At 39.0% G+C, this 27,181-nt stretch overlaps 1 protein-coding gene across 2 annotated transcripts in view; it reads right to left on the reverse strand.

The window, feature by feature from the left end:
* LOC124615832 overlaps positions 1 to 23,779 on the reverse strand; it is a 123,037-nt gene extending 99,258 nt beyond the window's left edge. The window contains exons 1-3 of one of the 2 annotated variants that reach the window (XM_047143982.1): positions 23,037 to 23,559; positions 22,744 to 22,959; positions 14,509 to 14,675 (exon numbers count right to left, since the gene is read on the reverse strand). In XM_047143982.1, the coding sequence (XP_046999938.1) occupies positions 14,509 to 14,620 (112 nt within the window). In that variant the 5' untranslated portion in view covers positions 14,621 to 14,675; positions 22,744 to 22,959; positions 23,037 to 23,559. Of the gene's footprint in view, positions 1 to 14,508; positions 14,676 to 22,743; positions 22,960 to 23,036; positions 23,560 to 23,656 lie in introns of those variants that run through there. The other variant, XM_047143983.1, reaches the window with a different exon arrangement.
* Positions 23,780 to 27,181: the final 3,402 nt, after the last annotated feature.

Consider the following 27,181-nt stretch of genomic DNA (forward strand, 5'->3'; position numbering starts at 1 on the left):
CTCTGAGCACTATGGGACTCAACTGCTGGACTGCACTAAAATCCCCTAATACAAGAAGGATAGAGTTGTCGCATTACAGTGACCGTATTAAGATACATAAGTGCCATTCCTGAAGGTATCTCAATTGATTGCAGGGACCTACCATACTCACAAAAGTATTGCTTCCTATGTGATATGGAAAGGAATCCACTCTCTGATGAAATATGTGCAAACCAACATATAGACCACTTGGAGCCAGAGTATGGTTCTGTAACCTTGAAGGGTTGGAGAATGGTCATCAGTGATGGGTGTTTCATGGAGTAAACACAGATCGCAGAACAGGAGTTCTGGCAAGTGGCAGTAATGTCCACTGCAGTTCCATCGAATTATATTACAGGCAACTTGGTTAGGCATAAAGGGACCAATGGGTCACAGGTCACACCTCAGGATCGCTGTCTGTCACCAATGGAGACAGAACAATGTCTACAGGCATATACTTTAAGTCAATGGTGGACAGGGGTCTGGCGCCTCTGGGATTGTTGGAGTAGCCTTTTCCAGAGGTTTCTTGGTCTCCTGTTTCTTCTGAGGGCTTTTCTGCTTTGGGAGTAGGAACTGAAATGTCGCAGGCAGCACTGAGAACCATGGTCTCTGGCTCCTTCAGTCACTAACTGGTGTTGAGTCAGTGGTCTGCAGACATTTGTCAAAAGGGGTTACTAAAGGGAGCCTTGTCACCAGTAGATGTCAGAGGCAGATGCTGTTTCTCTGGACATAAGTCAAGGTTCCTGAAGACAGTTCTGTGGTAACCACAGGTGGGGAGGGCCTATCTCCCTCATGGGCTAATTTAAATATGATACTACCAGACATCAACAACTGGGGAATGGAGAGTGTAAGTATTTGTGGCACTGATGTTCTAGCTGCAGTAGTGGCGAAATTTGGTATCACAATGACGTGAAATTTTTGGTAAGTTCCTATGGGACCAAACTGCTGAGGTCATAAGTCCCTAGGTGTACACGCTTCTTAATCTAACTTAACTAACTTACACTAAGGACAACACAAACACCCATGCCTGAGGGAGGATTCGAACCTCCAACAGGGTGATGAGATGCGAACCGTGGCAAAGTGCTTCAGGCCGCACGCCAAGGATGAAGGTATAGGTGGTCATACTTAAAAAAGGCAATCGGCAGTCTTAAAATCTCCTGGATTTTATGTTTTTTAATTAGAGTAGCACAATTCAGAGATCAGAGAGGGTGCTCATTTCTGCAGCTGACAAAGAATAATGGTTGTTTGTATGGTGAGTTTTCATAAAGTGGTCGACCAGACCATGATCTGACTTTCTCAGGAAGAGAATACTGCTAAAAAGTGAGTATGATGGCTCCAGTGTTAATCTTGTTATACGGTTCCTCACCCATCTGCATCATTAAGTCTCAGTGAAAATTTAACCCCGTATTGTCTTCAGGAAATTATGGAGTGTTATAGTAATAGGTACCCACAATGTCTTTTGCAGGAGAGAAATGCTCAGGGCTGGCTATTTTAATTAAGACACATCAATTTTGTAATTTACTAAGGGAAGAGATTTCTCCAACCACTTTTTCAGTATTGTCTATACAAACATTGGCTCAGTAGGTAGGAAGGACAGGACCCTCCTGAGGGGAGTAAGTTTCTGCAGCTCACTTGATTTTTCTGCCCATCACCTTGTGACATAGACCGGGGGGGGAGGGGGCGGGGGGGAGTGAGGAAGTTCTTTGAGTCATAAAAATCCACAATGAAGCATTCAGGTCTGTCAGGAGAGAGTACCAGAGTTCCATGGCCACCAAGTAGTAACTTTAATTATCAGTTGACGGGCATCATGTCAGATAAAGTAGTGGAAGCTGTATGATATTTCAACGAGACAGCTGCTCATCAACTTCAGGTGCTTACTGACATGTTGCTGCAATGGCTCACCGATATATATGCTGACTTGCTAGAAAAATGCAGGTGCCAAGGGTTGGGACTATAATGTCATCGCAGACGAATTGTAGAACATGGCGGCATCCAGTGCCCCCTGCCAGAGAAATGGGCCATAGTCTTCACATTCACAACGAGGGAAAAGCATGGCAACAAATAGCGGCCCAGTGTGTACGCAGGCAGTGTGTTGGCGTCCAGTTTAAGTGTGCGGACTTTGATTCTTTACCTGTGTTGACTTGGATTTTTTTGTCTGCAGCCACTGATGCCTTAGTACTGTCAATGCTGAGCCTTTGCCGAGTTGAAATCCCATGTGTCTATTGATCCAGTTGTTACTTATATGTATTCTGTCTGTTTCTTTAACGATGGAGTCCCAGTACGTGGAAACGGAAGGAAGGGACCTTTTCTCTCCGTAGTTCATGCTATGTTTGTGCCAAGACCGTGTTCAGCCACAGAAGGCTTTTCTGGCTGACCCAGTCTGGTGTGACTTATATGTTCAACATACCTGGTCAATGTATGATTTCCCACAACGGCATGGGATTTTATACATCCTTGGTCTTATTACACCTAGGTTGTCTTTAACAGAACACAGCACAGTTTTCACTTGTGCAGGAGAGCAGAAGACGCATTTTATTTGATGTTTTTTGAACAGCCTCCCAATCTTAAAGGACAAACCACCAATATATAGTATAAAATCCCTCCTCATGGAGCTCTCCGTTCTTCTGTCCATTCTTGAACTTTAGTGTGTGCAGATTTAACAGCATTACAGATCCGTTTATCAGAGTATCTGCTTTGTACAAACACAGAGTGAAGATGGCTAAGCTCTGCTGATAAGCTCCCTGCATCTAAGATAATTCTAGCTCCATGAACAAGAGTCCGTAACATGCCACTGCGATGAGATGGTTGATGGCAGCTCATAGATACAGGCTTTTGTTGTGTCAGGAATGCGAAGACATTGGACTGTTTCTCCAGTAGGGTGCACTGGATGTCACCGTGTTCTGTAATTCGTCTACAGTGACGTTATAACCTCACCCCTTGGCACCTGCGCTTTTCTAGCAAGTCATTGTATATATCGGCGAGCAATTGCAGCAACACATCAGTAAGGACCTGAAGATGGTGAACAGCTGTCTCGAAATATTGTGCAGCTTCCACAACATTACTCAATGTGACACCCGTGAACTGACGAAGCAGTTACTACAGTGGGAAAGTCTCAAACAGCACAACTTTAATTGTTTTTCACAGCTCGATATATCCACCATGAGGCTGCCTGCTCCGAATGATGGCTGTCCTGACAGGTGCCACCCAGCCACAGAATGGCCACCTGGCTTGATGGCTGCTGCCTGAAGTCCCAGTGGCCCCAAAGTGACAGGCATCATCTGCTCAGCACGTGTGGGGAAGTAACAACTTAGGCATTAATAGTGTGTTTCTCAGCATTGTCAGAAGGCTAGCAGCATACAGGTACCTGACAAATGGCCACATGGACTAGTTATGAAGCTGGGCATTGGGTGACTTTCCCCAAATTTACGTAAAAAAAAAAAAAAAAAAAAAAAAAAACTTTGAAAATGTGGGTCAAACTCTGATGTGAGGACTGAATACAAGTTAACCAAAGTAAGTAGTGTTAAATAAACAAAGTGGAGAAAATTCGTAATCGATGCAATATGAATAGTCAAAGTTGTCGACAGGTAATATCTTTCCCAGAGACTAAGTCTGAGAAAAGATATAACAACAAAGTGAGATTGTAGCACAAAAAAAGAAGTATTGTTATGGCTTGGGGCCCCATTCATGCACTCACAAAAGAGTTGAGGCACCCCTGGTGAGCCGAAATTGTTGAGACACACTAGTCACTCCACCATGGCAAGGTCTCTGGTTTGTGGGCTGAAGATAATACATAACTGAATGAAGATAATCTCACAAAAAACTGTGGAGGGATAATTTTAATACATGCTAAGGATAGCAGGAGAATAACTATTGATATCTGTATTGCTGTGTGTGTGTGTAGAATGATGACAATTTAAATTTTACTTGAAATTTTAGAATTATTATTATAGAAAGGTAGTTCCAAAATGTAGTTCAGAAAATGTTAGACTTGAGCAGCACTTAATCTGAGTAAAGATAAATGTAACATGGATCATCAAGATAGCACGGTAAACAGTTGCTTTAATCCATTAACTCATCCATTCGCAAAATAATACAAAATTGACACTGAAATAAATTTACAGTCAAGCAATGGCACATCTTCCAGATTTGAGGTAAACATTTTGTGATTTAATAACTCTAGTAAAAGTGCATTTCTCATCTGTGTAACTAAGTAAATGCAATAGGGAAATTCAAGCTCTCTTATGAAAATGATAAACACAACATTGTAGAAAAATTCAAAAAGTGTTAAATGTCTTGTCTGAGTATCTAAGTGCATAGTACTTAATAAGAAATGCATATGGTCTACAGCAACGACAAGATGAATTTAGTTTCATTCTAACTTTTTAAATTGATATCTTTTCTCAGATTTGGTGTCTAGGATAGATATCACCTATTGACAACCTAGTTTATTCCTAGGGCATCAGTAATGAATTTTTCCTACTTTGTTTATTTATGTAACATTACTTATTTTGGTTAACTCAGGTTCACTCCCCACGTCTGGATTTGACCCACATTTTCAAAATTCCCCTCTTTCAATGCAATAGTGACAATTACTCTATCTATCTATCTATCTATCTATCTATCAATAGTGACAATTACTCTAACTCCATCTGGTTTAATGAAACAATCCAGTATTAGTTTAATGTGGAATGTTTGTAGCTGAACATCGTTCACAAATATCAAGCTTTCGCAACCCACGGTTGCTTCATCAGGAAAGAGATAAGGAGAGGGAAAGACAAAAGGATGTGGGTTTTAAGGGAGAGGGTACGGAGTCATTCCAATCCCGGGAGCAGAAAGACTTACCTTAGGGGGAAAAAGGGACAGGTATACACTCGTACACACACACATATCCATCTGCACATATACATACACAAGCAGACATATGTAAAGGCAAAAAGTTTGGGCAGAGATGTCAGTCAAGGCGGAAGTACAGAGGCAAAGATGTTGTTGAGTGACAAGTGATGTACAAGGGGCGGCAACTTGAAATTAGCGGAGGTTGAGGCCAGGTGCGTAATGGGAAGAGAGGATATATTGAAGGGCAAGTTCCCATCTCCGGAGTTCTGATAGGTTGGTGTCAGTGGGAAGTATTCAGATAACCCGGACGGTGTAACACTGTGCCAAGATGTGCTGGCTGTGCACCAAGGCATGTTTAGCAGGTGGTGTGCCTGCGTGTGATTGTGGTGGGTGACCTAGGTTGTGGCGCCGGAACTTTGTTGTGGTAAGATTTCATTTTTCTTGTTCTTAGTGTATATGTTGTGTGTTGGGGTCAAGGGAAGTGTTCGATTACTATGTGTGGCTGTGGCTGTGGTGTTCCGGTATCAGGAGTTGCTGTTGAGCTATATGGGTCAAAGGAAGTGTTCGATTCCAATTTGTGGTTGCTGTGGGTGTTCTGGTATCAGAAGTTGCTATTGAGTAATATAGGTCAAGGGAAGTGTTTGATTCCAATTTGTGTTTGTGGCTGTGGGTGTTCCGGTTTCGGGAGTTGCCGTTGAGCTATATAGGTCAAGGGAAGTGTTAAATTCAAATTTGTGGGATCAGGAGCTGATGTTGAGCTGTATAGATCAAGAGAAGTTTTCGATTCCTATTTGTGGGATCGGGAGCTGGTGTGGAGCTATATAGGTCAAGGGAAGTGTCCAATTCCAGAGGGAGTTTGGTGTTGTCGGTTTTTTTCGTCGTTTTGTGTGGTTTGGTATGGTGGTGTGTGTCTAAATTTGTTTATATTTACTTTGTCCCCACTCAGAAACCCCCAATTTCCCACGCTTGTCCCGTTAGTGTCATTAGGTTTTTTGTGGAACATGTGTGTGTTGGTTTTTCAATGTATTTTCGTGTTTGTTGTCATGTTTACGTAATGACATCATAGGCGCCATATTGGAGTCATAGTGTATGGTTGTTTCCGCCATATTTGTGATGTCATGAGTCACAGCAGACGGGTGGAATTGGACACTTCTCTATTTCTGACTGGAGAGGTTTAGGACAAGTGGTACAGTATGGAAACATCCAGAAGCCAGGGGAGACATACCTGATGGGATGAGAAGGAAAGAAAATTCTTTCCTCCTTTTCCTAAGCCTCTCCCGTCGTTTTCGTTCACCCCTCTTCCTTCCCCTTCAACTCCTCCGCAGGAAGAAGGAGCCTCTGGCTCTGCAAAAAGCTTCCACAAGTGAAACTCGTGTGTGTGTGTGTGTGTGTGTGTGTGTGTGTGTGCTCTTGCCACCACTTGGTGAGTAGATATTTTTTATCTATCCAATTACATTATATACGAAAGCGCTGGCAGGTCGATAGACACACAAACAAACACAAACATACACACAAAATTCAAGCTTTCGCAACCAACGGTTGCTTCATCAGGAAAGAGGGAAGGAGAGGGAAAGACGAAAGGATGTGGGTTTTAAGGGAGAGGATAAGGAGTCATTCCAATCCCGGGAGCGGAAAGACTTACCTTAGGGGGAAAAAAGGACAGGTATACACTCGCACACACACCCATATCCAACCGCACGTACACAGACATGTGCAAGAACAGCTTTGTCATCCAGGTATTTCCTCTGTCTGCAACGATTCCAAACAGTTTTCTTTTCTGTTTCTTCGCTGTCACTGGTCAGTTCTGGTATCAGAATTCTTTCACGACGCCCATCATTTGATAAGAAGTTTTCTTTGGTGAATTCTGCTCCATTATTGTCTTTGTGATCCTTCTCTGATGATACCTATACAGAATCCAAAACCCAGCCCTCAATCAGTGTACTTTCAAAGTCAAATCTTCCTTCACAGAAAATGTTCCTTCCTGTCACTATGTCTCCTTCCTCTGGTAGGGTGTATAAGCGGACAAAGAAAAAAAATTCCCGGACTTCATGGTTAAAAATACGTCTTCTCCCAGGTGAAAACACATTTTTTCCATCTAATTAAGTGACAGTATATTTTCCCTCGAAACTGTAAAACTTATCAATCCTTTGAATGGTTATGTTCTTATACACAGGTGTAGAATTTCCTGGCCTTTAGAAAACGAAACTCAGGGAAGAAAACCACTTGTGGAAAGATTTTTGATGTGAAGCAACATGTATGCTGCATATTTTCGTATTATGAAAGTATAAATTCAAATTCCACCAAACACTACATGTTATTTTCTGAACCATTGAAATCGAGATTGCGAAGTGCTTTTGTAAGCCAGTTATAGCTCAGGTCACGTCATCCTACCAGACGATGACAGTGGAGATTCAGACCACAGGACACATTATGTAGTCAGCTAATAGTAACATCACTGTTAGGAAGCGCAGACACATAAACAAGAAAAGTTAACGTTTTAAATTAATATACATAGTGTTGCTACAAGAAAAGAAAAGCTTTCACATATAATATTGGTATTTAAGGTTAATAAGCTGGAAGTGATGCTAAGCTTTCACATATAATGTTGATCTTTTTTGCACATGTTACACTTTAAGATATATCACACAAATGTGCCAATAAAATTTTTAGCTGAGTCCAGTGACTTGTCGTCAAAGTTTTCCACAAATAAATTAGCTACTGCAGAAGAGAGAGAGCTTCCCGTAGCACCACATCAATTTGCTCATAATAACGACATGAGTGTCTGATCTTCTGGGCTCAAAATACTTCTAAATGGTTAATCATCAAACGCTCTGTGACTTAAGAAATTCATTGTACATTCTCGGACATAGTTCAACTTGCGTAAAAGTAGGGTGACCAGATGAAATTGTTTAAAAAGGAGGACAAACAGCTTCAAAAAGGAGGACAAAGGAAGAAAAAAGAGGACACATCAAACGGGTCAACTGCAGATGAGGATACCACCCGTCAGCTTTGGACAAGTCATGTGACAGCCGGGAATTACCGGTAAAACTAGTAGTTAATTGTTACTGATGGTCAGGTGGTGGTTAACTGAGCAATGTAAAAAAAATTAAAAACATTGATTGTGGTGACAGTGTGGCATCAATTGTTTTGTTATGTCAACAACACAGAATTGTCTACAAAGCAAGAAACGTAAGACCATTCACCTTCCTTCATTCGACACACTGCTACCAACATCTACAATTCAAGCAGCAGCTGATGACATGTAAGCTGCACTTTAACCTTCCGAATACAAATAAATTGAAACAATGAAATACAACCGTGACAGTTAATCTGTCGAGTTATTTCTTACCTTTATTAGCCACTGAGACATACGTTCCAGCTCCACATAGCTTACATTCCGCTTCAAATTGATTTCTCCCTTTCTTAAAGCCGGATATTTGCAGGAAAGGGCATCAGAAAATGTACACTTTCGTTTAGGCATAGCCAAATATTTTATGTAACTCACTCCGTTAAAAATTACATACAAAGCGAAGATACAAAACGAAAATTTTAAATAATCGATATTTGCATTCGCTTATAGGTAGATCAACGATAACACTGACGATCCTGGTGCCACCTATTAACACCGCCTTCATGCGCGTTTATCACGAAGGCTGTGCCAATAGTTAAAGTATTTAATAAAAGAGCAATAGAATGGGATGAACTGTAAATTTAACTGTATTATGCTCAACTTTGCGAAAAAGCCGCACACTGTAAAAATCTGACCGGACCCCAGACAAAGAGCTAAAATGGAGGACATGTCTAGACAGAGGCGCCCTTACTAGTGTAGCAATCTGCCCAAAAATTTTCTGACAAAATTTCATTTTCTTGGATACACTGAGAAGATAATACGTAATTTTCTTACCTGTTATTCCTGTTAGTCATTTATTTCCACTCTGGTAGTCTGAATTATGGATTTCGCTAGTAATTATAACAACACTGATCATTCGCAAACAAGATCAACCACATAATCAGACAGCAATTGGCATTCACTTGTTCAGATTTACTTCACTCAACTCCCTTTTGCCCACATGAAAGTTTATTTCTAGATGTGACGAGGATTCCCCTAACAGAGACATCACGTACACTATGCACGCATTCAAAAATCAACTTATGATTCATTCAGAAATCAACCTACAGAGTGTGTTCAAAAACCAACATGGGTGCGTTTCAAAATCACATGAGTAATCGATAGACCAACGTGCGCTGGATGCTAGGTGCTTTGTGAAGTAAGGTTTTTTCTCATCAATAATACGAATTTGCTCCCCCCCCCCCCCCCCCCACACACACACACACACAACTGTCACCCAGGACAGATACCTCGGTTTGCCCTCCCCCCCTCATAGATACAGGCATGCTGCACATGTGTGAATCTGGCAGCTTGGGTGCAGCAGTAAATTCTTTCCAGTTGCATCTAGCTGCTTGCTGCGACTGCTTACACTGCCAACAGCCACATTTCTGTAGCCAGAAGCGGGAGAGGTACTACTCATACACAACTCAACTGCGTATGCGCATGATTCCGCTCTTAACTGCTAAAACGAATCTAATGTAAACAGTTGTGACGTCACACTCATCGGAGGTAATTTGTTGTTATGAAGCATTGCATAGTTTTCCTAAAGCCTTTCATACATTTTGCCATTGGCAGATGCTTGTAGGAGCACTGTGTTTTGTTGTATATGGCACATTTCCTTTGCAGTTTATGTTTTATTTTCGTCCCCCCCCCCCCCCCCGCCCCCCGCTCCCCCTCATTCATGTTTTATTGTTTCAGTATTATTTTGCAGTAGCGGGATACAGTAATATCCTTTGTTAGAGTATCGATTCTTACCAGTCAAAATTACAAAAATTTAACTGAATACTAAAACAATGAAAAATTCCCGGAATTCTAAAAAAATTCAGTTTTCTCCCAGATGAAAAAATCCCCCCCCTGCCCCCCGATCTCCCAGGTTGTATACACCCTGTCTGGACACCGAAGTCTGTAGCTATTAGGACAGTAGCCAGTGAAGTAGCACTTCAAGGACTTGACAGACTTCCCCTTTCTCATTTTCTTTGGTACCAGTAGATAAGCAATACATCCAAACACTCTGAAGTTTACTCAAGTTAGGATTCGTGTTGTACCACAAAACTGCACGAACCCTAAGGAGGCAGTAGGACTTCCATCAAGTAGGTATACAGCAGTACGAACAGCTTCTGACCAGAACATCTTACTTAATTTTCATTGAAGTATCAAAGAACGAGCTTTCTCAATGAGTTCTGTTCATTTGCTCCAAGACACCACTTTGCTGAGGCATATATCTGATTGTAAACTCAAATTGTATTACTTGTTATGGAAAGAATTACTTCAACTTGTTTGACATGTATTCATTACCACTGTCACAGTGCAGCTTCAGTGTGTGTCACGGACAAAGAAAAAAATTCCTGGACTTTTCCCTGATTTCCTGATTAAAAATACACTTTTTCTGTGTTAAGCAACAGTATACTTTCCCTAGGGACTGCAAAACTTGTCAATCCTTTGAAAGGTTAATGTTTTATATACTGGTGTAGAATTTTCCGGCACTTTAGTAAACGAAACCCAGCAAAAAAAAAAAAATGTTTCGGAAAGACCTTTGATGTGCAGCAACATGTACACTGCATATTTTGGTATTACAAAAATATAAATTTGAATTCCACCAAACACAGCACATTAGTTTCCGAAGCACCGAAATCGAAACTGCTATGTGGTGTTGAAGGCCAATCACAACTCACGTCACGTTATCTCACCAGCCACTGACAGCAGATGTTCGGAGCTTACAACAAGTGATTTAGTCAGCCAATAGCAACAACACTTAAGTAGCGCAAACACACAAACCGGAAAAGTTAAGGGTTTAAATTAACATACACAGTGTGGCTACAAGAAGAGCTACACTTTTACATATAATATTGGTCATTTTTTGCTTGTGTTGCACTTTAAGCTACATCACACAAATGTGCCAGTAAAGTATTAAATAATGAATAAAAATGTCTGGTCTTCTGGGCTCCAAATTCTTATAAATGGCTGATCCTCTAAGTGTTAAGTTTCAAACGAGAGTTGAATGCTCTGGGATTTTCATGAAGTACCAGTATTGTATTACCTTATGTTAGGTTCTTTATTATGATATAATGCCATACATACCAGAAGACGAAAACGTGGGCTTGAAATTCAGTGAACAGTTGAAACTAGCCAATAAAGTGGACTGAAACACTTTGTTTCAAATAAATTGACTGCCTCAGCGAAAATATTAATAAAAGCCAATTTCTTTTAGCAAACCAACAAAAACAACTTCACTGTTCTTCAAGGTGCGTAATGCTTGACAGCCAAAACTGTGGAAATAAAATAAAATCAGAAAACTCAAACTAATAACATATTTTAAACTTCCATAATTATATGAATGTATTTTACTTCACTTGATAACTCCCGCCCACAGAAATCCATTTTGTTTTATTTGATGGGAGAACTTGAAACGAAGAGGAAACAGCAAATTCATTAAAACCCACACTTTAAGCAGCTAGGAGGAGGAGAAGGTACTGCTCATATGCGTCTCAACTGCGCATGCGTGTGAGCCCGCTGGAAAGTGCTCAAACAAACCTAATGCACACAATTCTGATGTCATGCTCATCGGAAGTAGTTTGCTGTTTATATTTGCGTGATGGGAGTGGCTGTAAATGGGAAATGACTTTATGGTTGCTCCCATCAGCCACTGAACCGAGTGTCAACTTTGTTTGCACTTGTAGTATGAATTATTGCACAGTCTTCGTCCTAAAGCCTTTGGCAGATGCTTGTGTGTGCACTGTGTTTTTTTGTTATAAATGGAGGATTTCCTTTGCAACTTAACGGTTTTTTTCCTCACTTATGTACTATTGTTGCAGTACTATTCTGCAGTAGCGGGAAACAGTAATACTCTTTGTCATCAGTCAAAATTACAAAAAATTAACTGAAAACTAAAGCACTGTAAAATTCCTGGAATTCTAAAAAAATTTGGGTTTTTCCCAGTTGTCCTGGGGCGTATACACACTTAATTTGCTGATCTTCAAAGTGAAATTAGCTTAGCCATGGCATGAAACATCTTCAGGTAGCGAGTTACCTCAGACTTCAATTACAATGTGTATGCCGCTGTGAAATGTGTAAAGTTGCCAATGAACATAAGCAAATACTTCTTTCCATTGAACAGTTCCAGTGAGACTGGCCCACACAGGTCTCTGACAATCAACTCAGCTGTGATTCTTTTCCTTCTACACAATTTGAGAATTGTTCCGTGGGGATTATTGAAGTGTACAGTTCCATACCATCAACTTGTGATTGGAGGCATTTAATGCCATCATAACTCAAGTGGCCTAATCTGCTGTGCCACAGATTCACAGTAGTTTCAGTTGAAGCAGCTGACAAGGTTTTACTTCGCAAAAATTTAAAACATATAGCTGACATTCATTCCTATTTGCAATGGCAATTTATGTTGTTCACTGATTGTTCTTCAGTTGACAGTGCAAAATAAAAAGCATCTTCTTCTTTGACATTAGCCATGAGTTGTTGGTTCCTGCAATCTTGTTTGGTAACTCAACCCTTCAGTTAGCCCTTTTGTGACCAGGTGTTCCAGAATGATGACAAGTAAAGTTGAAGGAATTCCCAAAATTTCTTGTTGATTTCTTGTTTTACTGGTGTCTGATAAAAATTTTTTATATTGTTGAGTCTAGAAAGTTGTAGGACAGGGTGTATCATTACTGCTTTTCCCGACGACTCCCCTCTGATTTGACTTCAGCATCAACTCTTTCATTGAGAGCGTTTTGACTGCAGTGACCACTACATTGTATTTCATAGGCATTGTTTAAAGTAGATGGCACAAGATATTGATTTCTTTGGCAGTTGCTCCAGTGAAACATAAATCTTGACTCAATTTATCAAACTTTAGAAAGTGATTAACTAGCACATTATTTGTTGCATTAAATTTTACAGTTAACAATCATTTTCTCAATAAAAGTTGACTAGCAATTCGTTTTCTCTCAAACGTATTGCACAGAGATGTCCATAAATCAAAAGAGGTTATCTTATCTTTTGCATATTCCAAGAGACAACTGGCAATGCGTTGAATAAGATGACTTACATTTCTGATCATGTTCAGCTAATTATGTTTCCTTTGTGACACGCTGCATGTCCCCCTCTCCATCCATAATTTCAACTTTTGTGATGAGATAATTCACTTGTACAAATGGTAAAGCTACCAGTTCCTTGAGAAGAGTTTCCATCCTAAATTTCCGGCTGTTGAAATCTGTTCCATCGAATAATTGAACTCAATATTTTTCCACTTCAATTGCCATCTCGAAAAACTTTTACATAAGAGTTTACTTGTGCCCATGTATTTTATTACAAATTTCATTTTAAAACAAACAGGGCAAATAACGTGACAAATTTTCAGTTTCTCACACTTAAATAACACTCACAAAATGTTAAAACTGTTAGTTGATTTTATTAAATCAGAAAAAATAACAAACAACTGAGCAATGAAAAAGAGCAACAAGTGTGCTTTTAAATCTTTGAAGTTACTGAGGTCATGGATATAATCATTAAACTGCAATCTCAACACATGGCTTGTCATAACATACTGGTTCTGCTGAACATAGAATTCGAACATTGGTCCCTACAGGTGTCCATATGAAGCAGTCCAGTGTCCTCCAGAATGTCCACCAGAGTGCTTTCGTATGTGTCAACAGACAGACAATCCAGCTAGAATTGTTCAAGCACTCTGCCAGGGAATTCATACATGAGAAAATACAATTATTTCCAGTCAACAGCATCTCTCAGCAGTACACTTGCCAATGGAGGAGAAAGCAGCACCCTTCTGATTCCATACTGTGTACCCATACACACTTGAAATGAAGAGCAAAGAAGAGAAATCTGTATTACCAAGTGAAAAAGGGCAGTGATGCAGTTTATCACATCATACACTTACAAATTTGCAAAATAAAGCCTTGTCATGAATCAATGGAACAACTTAATATTGCTGGAATATGAAATTTAAAATTATTCTTGCCAAAACATTTCCACTGCAGCCTGGGATGACATGCCACAACAAGGATGAATTTCAATTAACAATGACACAAACATTTATATCTCTTCTAAAATATCTTCTCTGTGAAAGTGGTCCTAACAGTAGAGGTTAAGACTTACTAATAAACAACTATGCTTCAAGAGCATTGGTCAGAACAATGTGCAAGCAGAGATGTTTTCATAACTACATTCCCTCCAGATAACTCCCAAACCAGATTATTCCTCTTTGGAACCAATTAACATAGCACAACAATCTAAAGATTTTGACTAAAGCTCTTTTTTAATGTAGTTATTGCAATAGAAAGCTTAATTGTTTGTTACAATACAGCATGGACAATTTGCCTGATTGTAAATCTACACAGTGACAGTTAATGGTATATAGCTGTTACAACCACCACCACAACAAAAATGTAACAACACTGATACACAGTGATAATTAGTGAACCACGGAATCATAACAGCAGTATTATTAAAATTTAATACACAAATGTTATGATACAGCGACAATAGTTTTTGAGGAACCATATTTAAACTTGAAAAATAAATAAAATAGGAACTCTCACCCATCATATTTTTTAAATGAATTTTTTCTTTAGATTTCAAGAGTTTCTGAACTGTTTCCACTTCACCATTTCTAGCAGCGTGCATTAATGGTGTCCACTCCATTATGTCCATCCAGTAATAATATGTTTCTTCTTCAACTGCATCTTCCTCTCATTCAGAGCAAATTCTGTGTGAATTATATTACGGTTAACCACAGATCCTTCTTTGAATTATTTAAGTCACACTGGCAAGAATAAAGTGTAACTGGCCACAACTACTAGCTAACAGATCAACAGAATAAATAATTATGGTTCACATCAACATCATACATAGGTTGTTGCAGCTTCAGGTGCAATATAACATATTGTAAATTATATAACTCTCACTTACATGGCTCAAGGAAATAAAGAGACTATCAACATTTCTGTCACTTCTCAAGAGGGCAATCTCTAATGCAGGACTGTCAGATAAAGTGGTAACTTAACTGTCATCTGTTCTCTGGGATACTTAGTAGTGTGTATTCAATAGAAGCCAAGTTCAAAAAAGTATGTAAACCATGATATTTGAGTCATACATTCACTCTGTACTGTAGCATATCTTTCACAAACTGGGTTGTTAGGGCTGAGCACTGTCATCTATAAAACTGAAGGATGTACCTATGGCATTAGTACCCATTATAAGGAATGGTTAGAGAATCTCATTACCATATCTTCAAACTACGAATTAACTGTTTCAGAAGATGCAGATAACTGAATGATGAACACTAGTCTAATCATACGTCTGCCACTCAAATAATGGAATATTCTGTGAACAAATATATGATTCTTTTATTTTGTACATTCTCCTCGGATAAAAATGTGTCAGTTTTCACTGCAAAACATGCAGAGGTAAGGATTGGTTGGCCTCCTGGAACTGTGTTGTCAGACATCAAGACCCCAGTAGTTCACCAACCTGGGTCACATAGCAGTGGAGCAGCGAGTGAAGGGCTGGTTGTCATTTGACATTTTGTCATGAAAACAGCATTGTTAAAATATCCATTTATTGACAGTAACACTACATCAATCATGTCGATGTTTGGAGGAGCTGATATCCCCAAGACAAAAGCCGTACATGGGTGGCAAGAAGATGGTGCAGTCAGCAAATAACCTGTTGTCAAGGGCAGCTTCTGGCAGACTAGGTGCATAAATTGGGCCTGCAGGTGGCCCACTGGTTGGTGGGCATTAAGTCAGCAGCATCAGACTCAGCAAGAACAGCAGGGCCACAGCTAACAGCAGCAGAGTCCAGAGGTGGTGGTTAGTTGAGCCACATGGATTTCTACAGTGGTGTAGCCCCCTCCCCACCAAGCTGGTGGCTGTCAGACGTCATACTAGAAATGAGTAGTATTTATACAGGCTTGGCTCATCCATTTTGCCAAGGCACAGGCATCAGAGAAGTCGTAACAGAGCAACAGCTCAGATGTGAAGCAATCAGGTCACCAGCAGTACAGCAGCCCTGCCTTTCTTCTGCATCAGTGATATTACAACTAGTACCATAGATGGGCCAAGCTATACAATACCTGCTTAATGGCACAGGACAGCACTTGTATCAGCATACTGCTCCTGATGTAACTTCACCTGTTCAGTCTACCTTCCACAAGGCTCTTGCATTAACCATGCCTGCACCTTTATTTTATTTAGCCATACCACATAAAGAGTTGTCACACAATACTCCTCACTGTTTTACAAAATTTGGCCCACCCTGGATCCCAGCTCACGGCAATTCTGTGAAGTCTTAACACACATCTAACAAGCTGATAATTTTGTACAGTACATTCAGTTTTTCCATTACTTTAGTCCAGCTAAAATTATAATGTTGCCAGCTGTTTTCTTAATTTAAATAGTATTTTCTGAGATTAGCTTACTGACATTATCTCATTTTCACGCATGGACACAATTCCATAGAATCATTAGTGCAATAACATTAACAAATTCTCTTCATTCGATTGTTCCTATGTCTGACATTTCTTCTTGTTTTATGACATGGTACATCATCTGGAACTTTGTCTTTGCAATAAAAGTTTCCTTTACATTTTCTCAGAAAACACATTCTTAAAACTATGCTCTTACAACACTACATATGATACTACTGCTCACAATATACTGGTTGAAAAATCCAGTTAGTTTCCTCACTTTAATACCAATTACAGATTGACCACTTCTTGCAGTGCCATGCCTTCTTATGCCTTTGCTCACCAAAACAAACCTCCCTGTGCCCTACAGCACTTTATCATGTGAACTGAATCGTAATGATGTTGCGCACAGTTTAGCCAATTCTACCCCCATGCTAACAGAACCTTGGAAACATGTATCATTTGCAGCAGTCTCCTTCACCTGAAAGACAATCTGTCCGAGTTTCACTCCTCACTGCTGTAGAACAATTACACGAAGCTTTTTCGTACTGTCAGTTCCTACACTATTGCACGTACCATCATCTTTATTCTGATCCTCAGGCACACATTCCTGAAAGGATTCAGTCTTGCCAGCCCAATCATTAGTCTTAGAGGCATTTTCCTCTTTCTTCTCTTTGTCTATCCTCCCTTCTAAGTAGGCACTGCCATCACAGTTGGCAATGAATCTGAGTCCTACAGAAATAAATGTGCCTGCATTACTTCACTTATTCACAACCTTCACAACATAACTAACATTATCAATAACTTTGTGTGCTTCCTTTGCAGTATCTACAGCAAAATTACCATCTTCAATGACACCCTGCACATAAAAATCATTGGCACACATACTTCCCTGTACATTTGGCCCAGGCTCTATGGCTGCTAAACAACAACCATTATCACCCAATGGCATAGATATTACTGCACCTAAATCAATATCACCCGTGTTGCTACTCACACATTTACTTCAGTACAGCACATACATACTTCATCTGACACAAAAGCGAACCCAGACTCCGCATTTTTGACAAGATATTGGGACCGATAATTCTACATTATTTCCTTTAATTCCGCAACTCCTGTACTTTGTGCTCCACTTAAACTTACTTCTTTATCCGTACTTTCTGCTTCCACACAAGTATGACTCTTTTAATCTCTGAAACTCCGGCAAAAAGCTAATATGCTTTACTGCTGGAGAAATATCATAGGCATTTTTAAACCACCAACTGTCAGATTCTTGTCATATTTTCTCTGCTTTCTCTGGCATAACCCTTTCACACCAAGATAAGTTCTTTTCCTGCTCAGCCCTTTCACAGTCATACATAACTAAACTGTGCAAAGCTAACTTCTTTTCTGTCCCAACTTTTACTTTCTCTGCTGTGCTGCACTGTCTGCTTGTAACACATTTACTTCCGTTGCTAAAATTTACATTTTCCCCAGGGTAGCCTCCTGTAGCATTGAAAGTGACATGGTTGAGCCTCTAACAATTACACAAAATGCTACAGACAACAAAACAGAAGAACAAGGGAGACCTTAAAAGTGCTACTAATGTAACACTTATTATAATGTAACCATCTGTCTGAGTGGCTACTCATTACTATAGATTTACATATTTAAACACAGTGAGCCATATCCCCTGCTCAAACCAAAATACACCAACCATTCCAAAGGCACAAACTAACAAACATTCTACATTTCTAAGAAATGTTTGAGTTTACTTTCCCCACAGTGCACACACAGACACCTGGTAAAAACCCATTGGCACTCCATAGCTATTGCAGTCAAAAACCAGTGCACTCAGCATACTGCATTTTGCATTGTTAGTTATGACTGCCAACGTAGAAGTGGCAGCGAACACTTTTGTCACCAAATGACCAAATGTAGAAGCCAGGGTTGGTTGGTCACTATGAGTGTAGTGGAGCTGGGTTGTCAGAAGCCAGCAGTGCACCATCCTGGGTGATGTATCAGTGGATGCCTTGTTGTCATCCAACTTTAGCTTAGAGAAAGCTTTTGACAATGTCGACTAGAATACTCCGTTTCAAATTCTGAAAGTGGCAGGGGTAAAATACAGGAAGCGAAAGGCTATTTACAATTTGTACAGAAACCAGATAGCAGTTATAAGAGTGGAGGGGCATGAAAGGGAAGCAGTGCTTGGGAAGGGAGGGAGACAAGGTTGTAGCCTATCCCTGATGTTATTCAATCTGTATATTGAGCAAGCAGTAAAGGAAACAAAAGAAAAATTTGGAGTAGGAATTAAAATCCATGGAGAATAAATTAAAACTTTGAGGTTCGCCGATGACATTGTAATTCTGTCAGAGACAGCAAAGGACCTGGAAGAGCAGCTGAACGGAATGGACAGTGTCTTGAAAGGAGGATATAAGATGAACATCAACAAAAGCAAAACGAGGATAATGTAATGTAGTCAAATTAAGTCGGGTGATGCTGAGGCAATTAGATAAGGAAATGAGACAATTGAAGTAGTAAAGGAGTTTTGCTATTTGGGGAGCAAACAACTGATGACAGTCGAAGTAGAGAGGATATAAAATGTCGACTGGCAATGGCAAGGAAAGCGTTTCTGACAGTATTTCTATGGAGTGTAGCCATGTATGGAAGTGAAACGTGGACAATATATAGTTTAGACAAAAAGAGAATAGAAGCTTTTGAAATGTGGTGCTACAGAAGAATGCTGCAGATTAGATGGGTAGATCACATAACTAATGAGGAGGTATTGAATAGAACTCGAGAGAAGATAAATTTGTGGCACAACTTGACTAGAAGAAGGGATCAATTGGTAGGGCATATTCTGAGGCATCAAGGGATCACCAATTTAGTATTGGAGGTAGTGTGGTGGGTAAAAATCGTAGAGGGAGGCCAAGAGATGAATACACTAAACAGATTCAGAAGGATGTAGGCTGCAGTAGGTACTGGGAGATGAAGAATCTTGCACAGGATAGAGTAGCATGGAGAGCTGCATCAAACCAGTCTCTGGACTGAAGACCACAACAACAACAACTATTTGATGAGTGTAAATAGCATTCTCGGTCAAGCAAACCATCTGGAATCATAACTGTGATATGCTATGTGAACTGTTTCTACTTAAGTGTGCAATTACTCTTGATAGCAAAACTTTTCCAAATATTTTGGAAAAAGATGTCACTAAGGAAATTGGATGATGATTATTTAAGTCCGTCTTGTCACCTTTCTTATGTATGGTTTAACAATTGCATATTTTAACCTGTCTGGTAAAATTCTCTAATACAGTCTCTTGCTTCTTTATCTGAACCATTTAATCCTATTTTTTGTTGCTATATTTAGATTAGATGAGATTCAATTTTCGTTCCATTGACCCAAAAAATGGGATCATCCTCGTGGGTGTGGAACACATTACTATTATTTGATGGACTTTTCCACCTGGCGCTTCCACTTGTCAGTATATTCACAAAGCACTTGCATAAAAGCTGGGGGAGGGGGGGGGGGGAGATAAAGCGATTATTAAAGTATTTGCAATCTGTGACTTTATCAGTGGCAACATTCTCATTTAGTTTATTGTTATGGTATCTTGTATGACTATTTATCCTGCCTCCCATTTGACAATGTCCCATATAGTTTTAATCTTATCTGCAATATTTCTTTGTCAGGACATGCATACTTCTGGACATTTTAATGTCTTTCTATAAATACTAAAGAATTTTTTGCATTATGCAAGTAATGTTGGATCTGGACTTCTTGTGGCCTTTATATAAATTTTCCTCTTTCCTTTACATGAGATTTTAAGTCTGTTAGTTATCCGTAGTTTACCTGTTTTCTAATGGATCTTCCAGATAATTTTTTAAGGAAACAACTTTCAAATACTGACACAAATTTACTATGGAATAAAGTGAATTTTACATATACCTCATCCCATACTATCCATTTTAGCTTACTCTTAAAAAATTTTTCTTGTTCTCATTAATGAGCCTCACAGTTTTGTATGAACTTGCCTCAGGGGCGTAAGGTGCCATGCTGTTTATTTCCATTAAATGAACAGATGTAAAAATAATTTCGGGAATATCCCAAGGGAATGTGTCAGAACCATTACTGTTTATAATACATGTAACTGGTCTAATGGATAATCTCATAAGACCTGTGATGTGTTTGTGGATAATGCTGGAGTCTATAGGAAGTTTGCAATGCCAGAAAATTGTAACAAAATGCAAGAAGATCTGCAGGTGATTGACAGTTTGTGCAGGGACTGACAGTTAACGTTAAACATGATTAAATGTAGTGTACGGTGCATAAATAGATAAAAAGATATATCTGTTTTACTAGTCTTACATTGATGGAAGAACTAAAGTACCTAAGAGTAATAATCTGGTATGATGGAGGAAAGACGCAGAGAAATTGTAGTGGCGCCAGGAATACCCTCCGACATACCCTTGAAGTACACATGCAGGTGACGGGTAAAGATGTTTAATACTGTGGTGCTTCCTTTGCATCTGTGTAAAGTTCCATTATGGACCCATTCCCATCTGAAAGAAGGAAGAATGGTTACAATGTAACCTTCCATTGACGAGGCCATTACAGACATACTGAAGAATCATGTAGAAGAAAATTGACAAAATCCTGCTCTAAGGAAGTAACTCACAACTTTCACCTTAACTGATTCATGGAAATATTGGGAAACACACAACTGCTTAACCAGACAAGGATTTTAATGTAGGCCCTAAGTTCAGAGTTTAAACCTCAGTGGCAATTCAACCAGTATTCTCATCTAAGGTAGAAGTTTTATTTGTTTTCCAAGTGCAGGGTTTTTACTTTACTCCTCTTAGAGAAGAGATGAGAGTTGAGATACATTACTATTATTTGATGGAGGTTTCCCAACTGATGCTTTCACATTTTTATTTTGGTTTCACTGTTGGCATCTTTAATGCTGCTTGCTTTACTACAACACATTCACTTCGTAACAAATGACCTTTCTCTGCAAACAAAGCTAAGTCCTTACTCTACACAAGGGAATTACCAAGACAGATGATAGGATTGTATCATGAGGTCCCTGACTTGCGTGCAGCTGACCCACAATGTGTGTGTGTGTGTGTGTGTGTGTGTGTGTGTGTGTCTCAGGAACTCATAGGTCAAAAATGCTTCTAATTTCTCAGAGGAAATCTTGAGGTCCCTAAAACAAAAATAAATTTCGATTCCATACTTAATGGTACATTATTTGTAAGAATTTATAGTTCCTCAAAGAGGCTTCTGCAAGACTGCCCTGTTAACTCCTTGCTTCTGTAGAATCAGTATTTTTCTTACCTTACCTCCAGAATATCAGGCCACAGGATAGTAATGAGCGAAGCTATTTAAGAAATCCCATCTGCAGGTCAACACAGTGAGACATTTCTACATGCAAAGGCATACAGAATTGAAATTTTGGCATAACTTATCAATGTACTGGTGGTACCTAAGTTTATTAGCTTGCAAATGCCTAAGAACTTCACATGTGGATTCTTGATCAGTGTGTGCTGAATGATCTCTGTTCTGGCACCTATATGTCGTTTTTATTTCTTTGGAATTTTATACTATATGATTCACTGTAAGATTAGAGCCTGGCCTGTTTTGATGTGCAGTCTGTTTCTTTATTCTTCAGACTGGGTTGACTATTGTGTTTGGAATACATCAGTGAACTAGTGTCATCACAAAACATCGTAGTTTTCTGAAAGCTCCTCCAATATCCCACACAAATCACTGAAGCCATGAACAGAAATGGGACAAGTAATGAACTTAGCAGAGCATCATATTTAATCCTTTCCCCTCACCAAATTTAGTCTTATTCCTGTCATATCATTCGCTAAAATGACCCTTCATTTTTCTATTGTTAAGATATCACTCCAGTCATATAAGGGGAATGCCTTTACTGCTACATCATTTTTGTATCCCTAGCAGAATTTTGTGTTAACACTATCAAAAGCCTTCACTTAATTGGAGAAAATGCCAAAAGTGTAATTTTTCCTCGTTTAATTACACCATAAGTGAGATTATGAGATCATACACACACCACTACTCTCATTTTCATACACACAATTGATTTGCTCATATTTTAATGTAGCACTAAAATTGATTTATTATTATATCATCTTCATTAGTATTGTACATGTACTGTATGGAATTTAAAGAATGGATAATGGACTCTTACACTGTCAACATGGAAACAGTGCTCATGGGAAGAAACTTCAAAATAACCAACTCAAGAACGACTAGCTACCACAATATACAGGAGACACACTGATATACATGCCTAATGTAATGAGGAACGAAGTTTAGAGTTTAACATCTACTAAACACTTAAGTCAATACAAACCTGACTACCACAGCTGGGTCATGATGGGGGAGGGAGCTGTTAATATCCCTGTTCAAGAAGCAAACAGTCTTTTTGATTCACGTGATTTAGGCAAACCCAATCAAACGTTAATTATGACCAATCTTCTCCTAATTGTATTGGGCCCAAATATCTGTCAGGCAGTCCTTACCTCAGCTATCTGTCATTCTTTTAGATAAAGTTCTATCACGGTTAGACCTACATATAAAATTAATTTATCCAAGTTCGAAATGCATAATAAAAAATGTGGAACAGTTAAGTTGTAAGGAACTTACGAGCTTGATAATATGCAACTACAACGGAATAAGCTACAAGTTTTTGCCACATTAACCAATAAATGAACATTTTCATACCATGTTGACTAGCTTGAACCTACAGGTATTTCGACATATGAACCCATATTGCCAATACACTATAATTACGGCAAGCAATGAAATTACTGCAAACGATAAGCAATTATATTTGAAATCTTAAACACACGCGAAATTATTTTATGATATTACAGAATGAGCGTCAATTGAAAATCCAAAATGTTTGAGGGGAGTGTTAAGATTAGAAAACCTTATATGAATCAGTTTTCATCATCAAATGATAGTAACCAATGGGCAACGTGTACTGAGTACAATCACATTAAAAAGCGAATTAGAGAGTATAAAACTTGTTTATTCGATGTTTGCGAAATACTGCAGCTTTCTCGGGGACATCTTTGACCAATATTGCTACCGCGAATATATTTACTGGACTTTCTAAATTTATACGGCTGAAGTTCATAACTGAAATGTCTGTAGCTATCAGCTCGAAACTGCACCAAAAATTATACACAAAACAAAATCTTTCTGAAAAGCCCGCCACTCTGAAGGAACAACAAATAAAAAAAACGATAGTACAGATATACCTCGACCGTCCAATACGGATGCAAAGTTTATTGGCATGCAGAACATAGAAACCGTCCTCGGTTATCATTGCATATTGTGTGATGTTGAATTGAGCTGGAATTTAATTTATTCGGTCTCTTCGATTGTTACCAATGTATTTTATCTTTCTTTGTAAGATGGAAAAATAGCTACCGGAAGTAAACTGTTCCAGTTCTTTAGGTAAAAGATGACAAATTATAATATACACTCCGCTTTGGTTTCCGATTCTTTTTAATTAAAAAATGGTTACCTCACTTTTCATTGTACGAGCGACCACAGTGCTGAGGGACTTCAACGAATCGATGTTTTTTATTCTGTACTACTAATATTTTCACATTGTCGTGAAACAAGTAAATTACCTGAAGGGTAGGCCAATGATCAAAACAATAAAAATATCTATAATAATAATAATGTGAGTAAACAGTTGATACCCAATTTATAATTGGGAAGGGAATAAGAAAGACATCGAGATTACCGGTTATAAGGAACTATTACAGGATGTCTGTAAAACACACACGAAATGTAAATTCTAAAAATTTTAGATACATTGCAGTAATTAGTCTTATTTATCTGCTTCCTGTTTCCATTGCAACTATTATTAAAAAAGATATGTTTGCATTCATGGGGTTGGCAGCCCTGCAGCCAAGCGACTAGCGCGAGGTTTGGTGTTCTCGTAAAGATAAGTTATTTTAGATTATAAAACACATAGATTAGTACTGATTACGTGGTAAATAAGTGTATTAGTGTGCCGTTTAAGTGTACCATTAAAGGTTTCATTTCTCATTACGTAATATAGCAGAAAACGCGAAAAGACCGTACAGTCGTATTTTCTGTTTACGTTCTGCTGCAGCAAATCTATAGAATTTCGTTTAGTTGTTCCTTGCTCTCTCCAGCAATTTAACTTAGCGTACCTCTTCATTATTTAACTAGCATTTCCGGAAAGTAGCGTAAAGTTTAACTTGTTGTTTCAGAAACTTTGCACTTTTGTTTTTGTTTACACACAGTTGCGTATAGGCCAAATTTGTGTAACCATATTTTCGTGTTTATCTGTAATTTAACTGACTTATTCTTAATAAATTATTACGTTTATCATGAGTGAAAAGTGCTTGACTTGCCGTAGAATTGTTAGGTCGGGGCTTTGGTGTGATGGGTGCTGTAGTTTTTTCCATGTGGGTGACTGTAGTGGCGTGGGAATAGGGGAAGTAAATGAGACTCATCAGTGGTTTTGTAGGATTTGTAGTAGAGATAGGAAGATACTGGAACAGGAGGGGAAAATTGCTGCCCTTCAGGCTGAGTTAGACAAGGCCAGGGGAGATCTTGACAGGTTAAGGAGGGAGAAGGGTAAAGAGAGGTGGGAAGTGGCAACAGGCAACAGGAGGAACAGGCCTAGAACTTTGTCTGACAGCTTTATGGTGAATGTGGAAAATAGATTTGACCTGTTGCTTCAGTTAGAAGCTGGTGAGCCTCAAGCAGTTACAGGTGTAGACAGGGCACAACAAACTTTCAGCAGCAAATTGAAAAGTAAGAATGTAGGGAAATCAGTAAAGAGAAAGAAAGTGTTGTTGTTAGGTAGTTCCCGTTCCCATGGAAGAGGTGTTGGCCAACTCTTGCAGGATGAACTAGGATCAGAATACCAGGTCACCAATTTTTTTAAACCTAGTGCTGGTCTGGAGCAGGTGACAGAGGATTTAGGATCACTTTGCAAAGATTTCACTAAGGAAGACACCGTGGTTATAGTGGGTGGGGCAGGTAACAGTATTGACAGAGATCCTGGGTACAGCATAGAGTGTGACCTGGCGAAGATTGCATCAGCATCGAGGCATACCAGTGTTGAGTTTGTATCTGTTCTTGGGCGCCATGACCGACCTCATTTGAACTCTTCTGTCAAGAGAGTTAATTTGGAGCTGGAACGGCTGCTCATGTCGGGTGCGGGGTCACACATTGGTGTGGTTCATGTTGATTCTGTCAGTAGGTGGGATTATACTAGGCATGGCCTTCACCTCAACAGGAAGGGGAAGGGTAAATTGGCTGGGGAAATAGCAGGAAAGTTAAAGGGGGGAGGCACTGTCATGAGTGGTAAAATACCAGTGGTTATAGGATTCAGAAAAGACCCTTTTTTAGGGTAGGGAGGACAGAAAGAAAACAAATTTTAAGAGAGGTTAGAACTGAGACAAACCTTCAGTTTGAGAAAGAAATCAAAAAACATAATTCCAGCTTATTACATCAACATAAACAGCCATTGGTTAAGAATTTTCAACTGTCAGCAGATATTTTAACTCCATCCAATTTTAAGTCAGTCAATGTGAAATGTCAGCTATCTTTATTGCATCAAAATATTCGAGGACTAAGAAATAAAATTAATGAATTAACTATCTGCATAGATGAATTAGAGTCTTCAAACCCAGCTGACATAATCTGCCTCTCTGAACATCATGTGACCACTGGTATAGAACTTTTAAGTGTTACAGGGTTTAGGTTAGCATCTCACTATTGTAGATCAGAAATGGAGAAAGGAGGAGTTGCCACATTCATCAGGAACTGTCATAAATTTAAGAACATAGACATTCATAAATTTTGCCTAGAACAGCATATGGAAGCATGTGCAACAGAATTAGAATTTCACAAAAAATCTTTCATAATATTAAGTGTATATCGAGCACCTGCAGGTAACTTTAATCTGTTTGTAAACCACCTTGAAGCTGTACTGGCCCATTTAACAACCAAAAACAAAGAAATAGTGGTTGCTGGTGATTTCAATGTAGATTTCCTTAAAGACTCTCCCAATAAGAACCTATTTGAGTTAGTAACACTATCATTCAACTTAATTCCCACAGTAAAGTTCCCCACTAGGATAACCACTTGCTCACAAACAGCCATTGATAATATCTTTATAGAAAAGTCAAATGAACAAAATTATATTACAAAACCAATAGTCAATGGCCTCTCAGACCATGACATGCAGTTCCTTCTGTTAAATGTTAATACTGAACAAGATATAAAATCTGTTAAATCTGAGCTCAAGAGGGTAATCAGTAAGCCAAAAATTGATTATTTTAGGACACTCCTCAGAGACATTCACTGGACTGATGTTTACAGTGCTCATGGCATGAATGAAAAATATAACATTTTTGCTAATAAAGTGCTTACCTTATTTGAACACTGCTTTCCCCCAAAACTTACCAAGGTTAGAGCAAAGTCTACAAAGAAGCCATGGATTACTCGAGGAATAGGGGTATCTTGTAAAACAAAAAGAAAACTGTATCTGTCAATCCGAAACATTTCCAATGTTGATGCTATAGCACATTATAAGAAATACTGCAAAATATTAAAGACTGTAATACGGATGTCAAAGCAAATATATTACAAGGAAAAGATAGTCATATCAGATAACAAAATAAAGACAATATGGGATATAGTGAAGGAGGAGACCGGTAGAAGCAGACATGAAGAGGAACAAATAGCATTAAGAGTAAATGATGCATTGGTGACAGATGTGTATAGTGTTG

This window comes from Schistocerca americana, chromosome 5 (genome assembly GCF_021461395.2).
Source record: "Schistocerca americana isolate TAMUIC-IGC-003095 chromosome 5, iqSchAmer2.1, whole genome shotgun sequence".
Taxonomy (NCBI): Eukaryota; Metazoa; Arthropoda; class Insecta; order Orthoptera; family Acrididae; genus Schistocerca; species Schistocerca americana.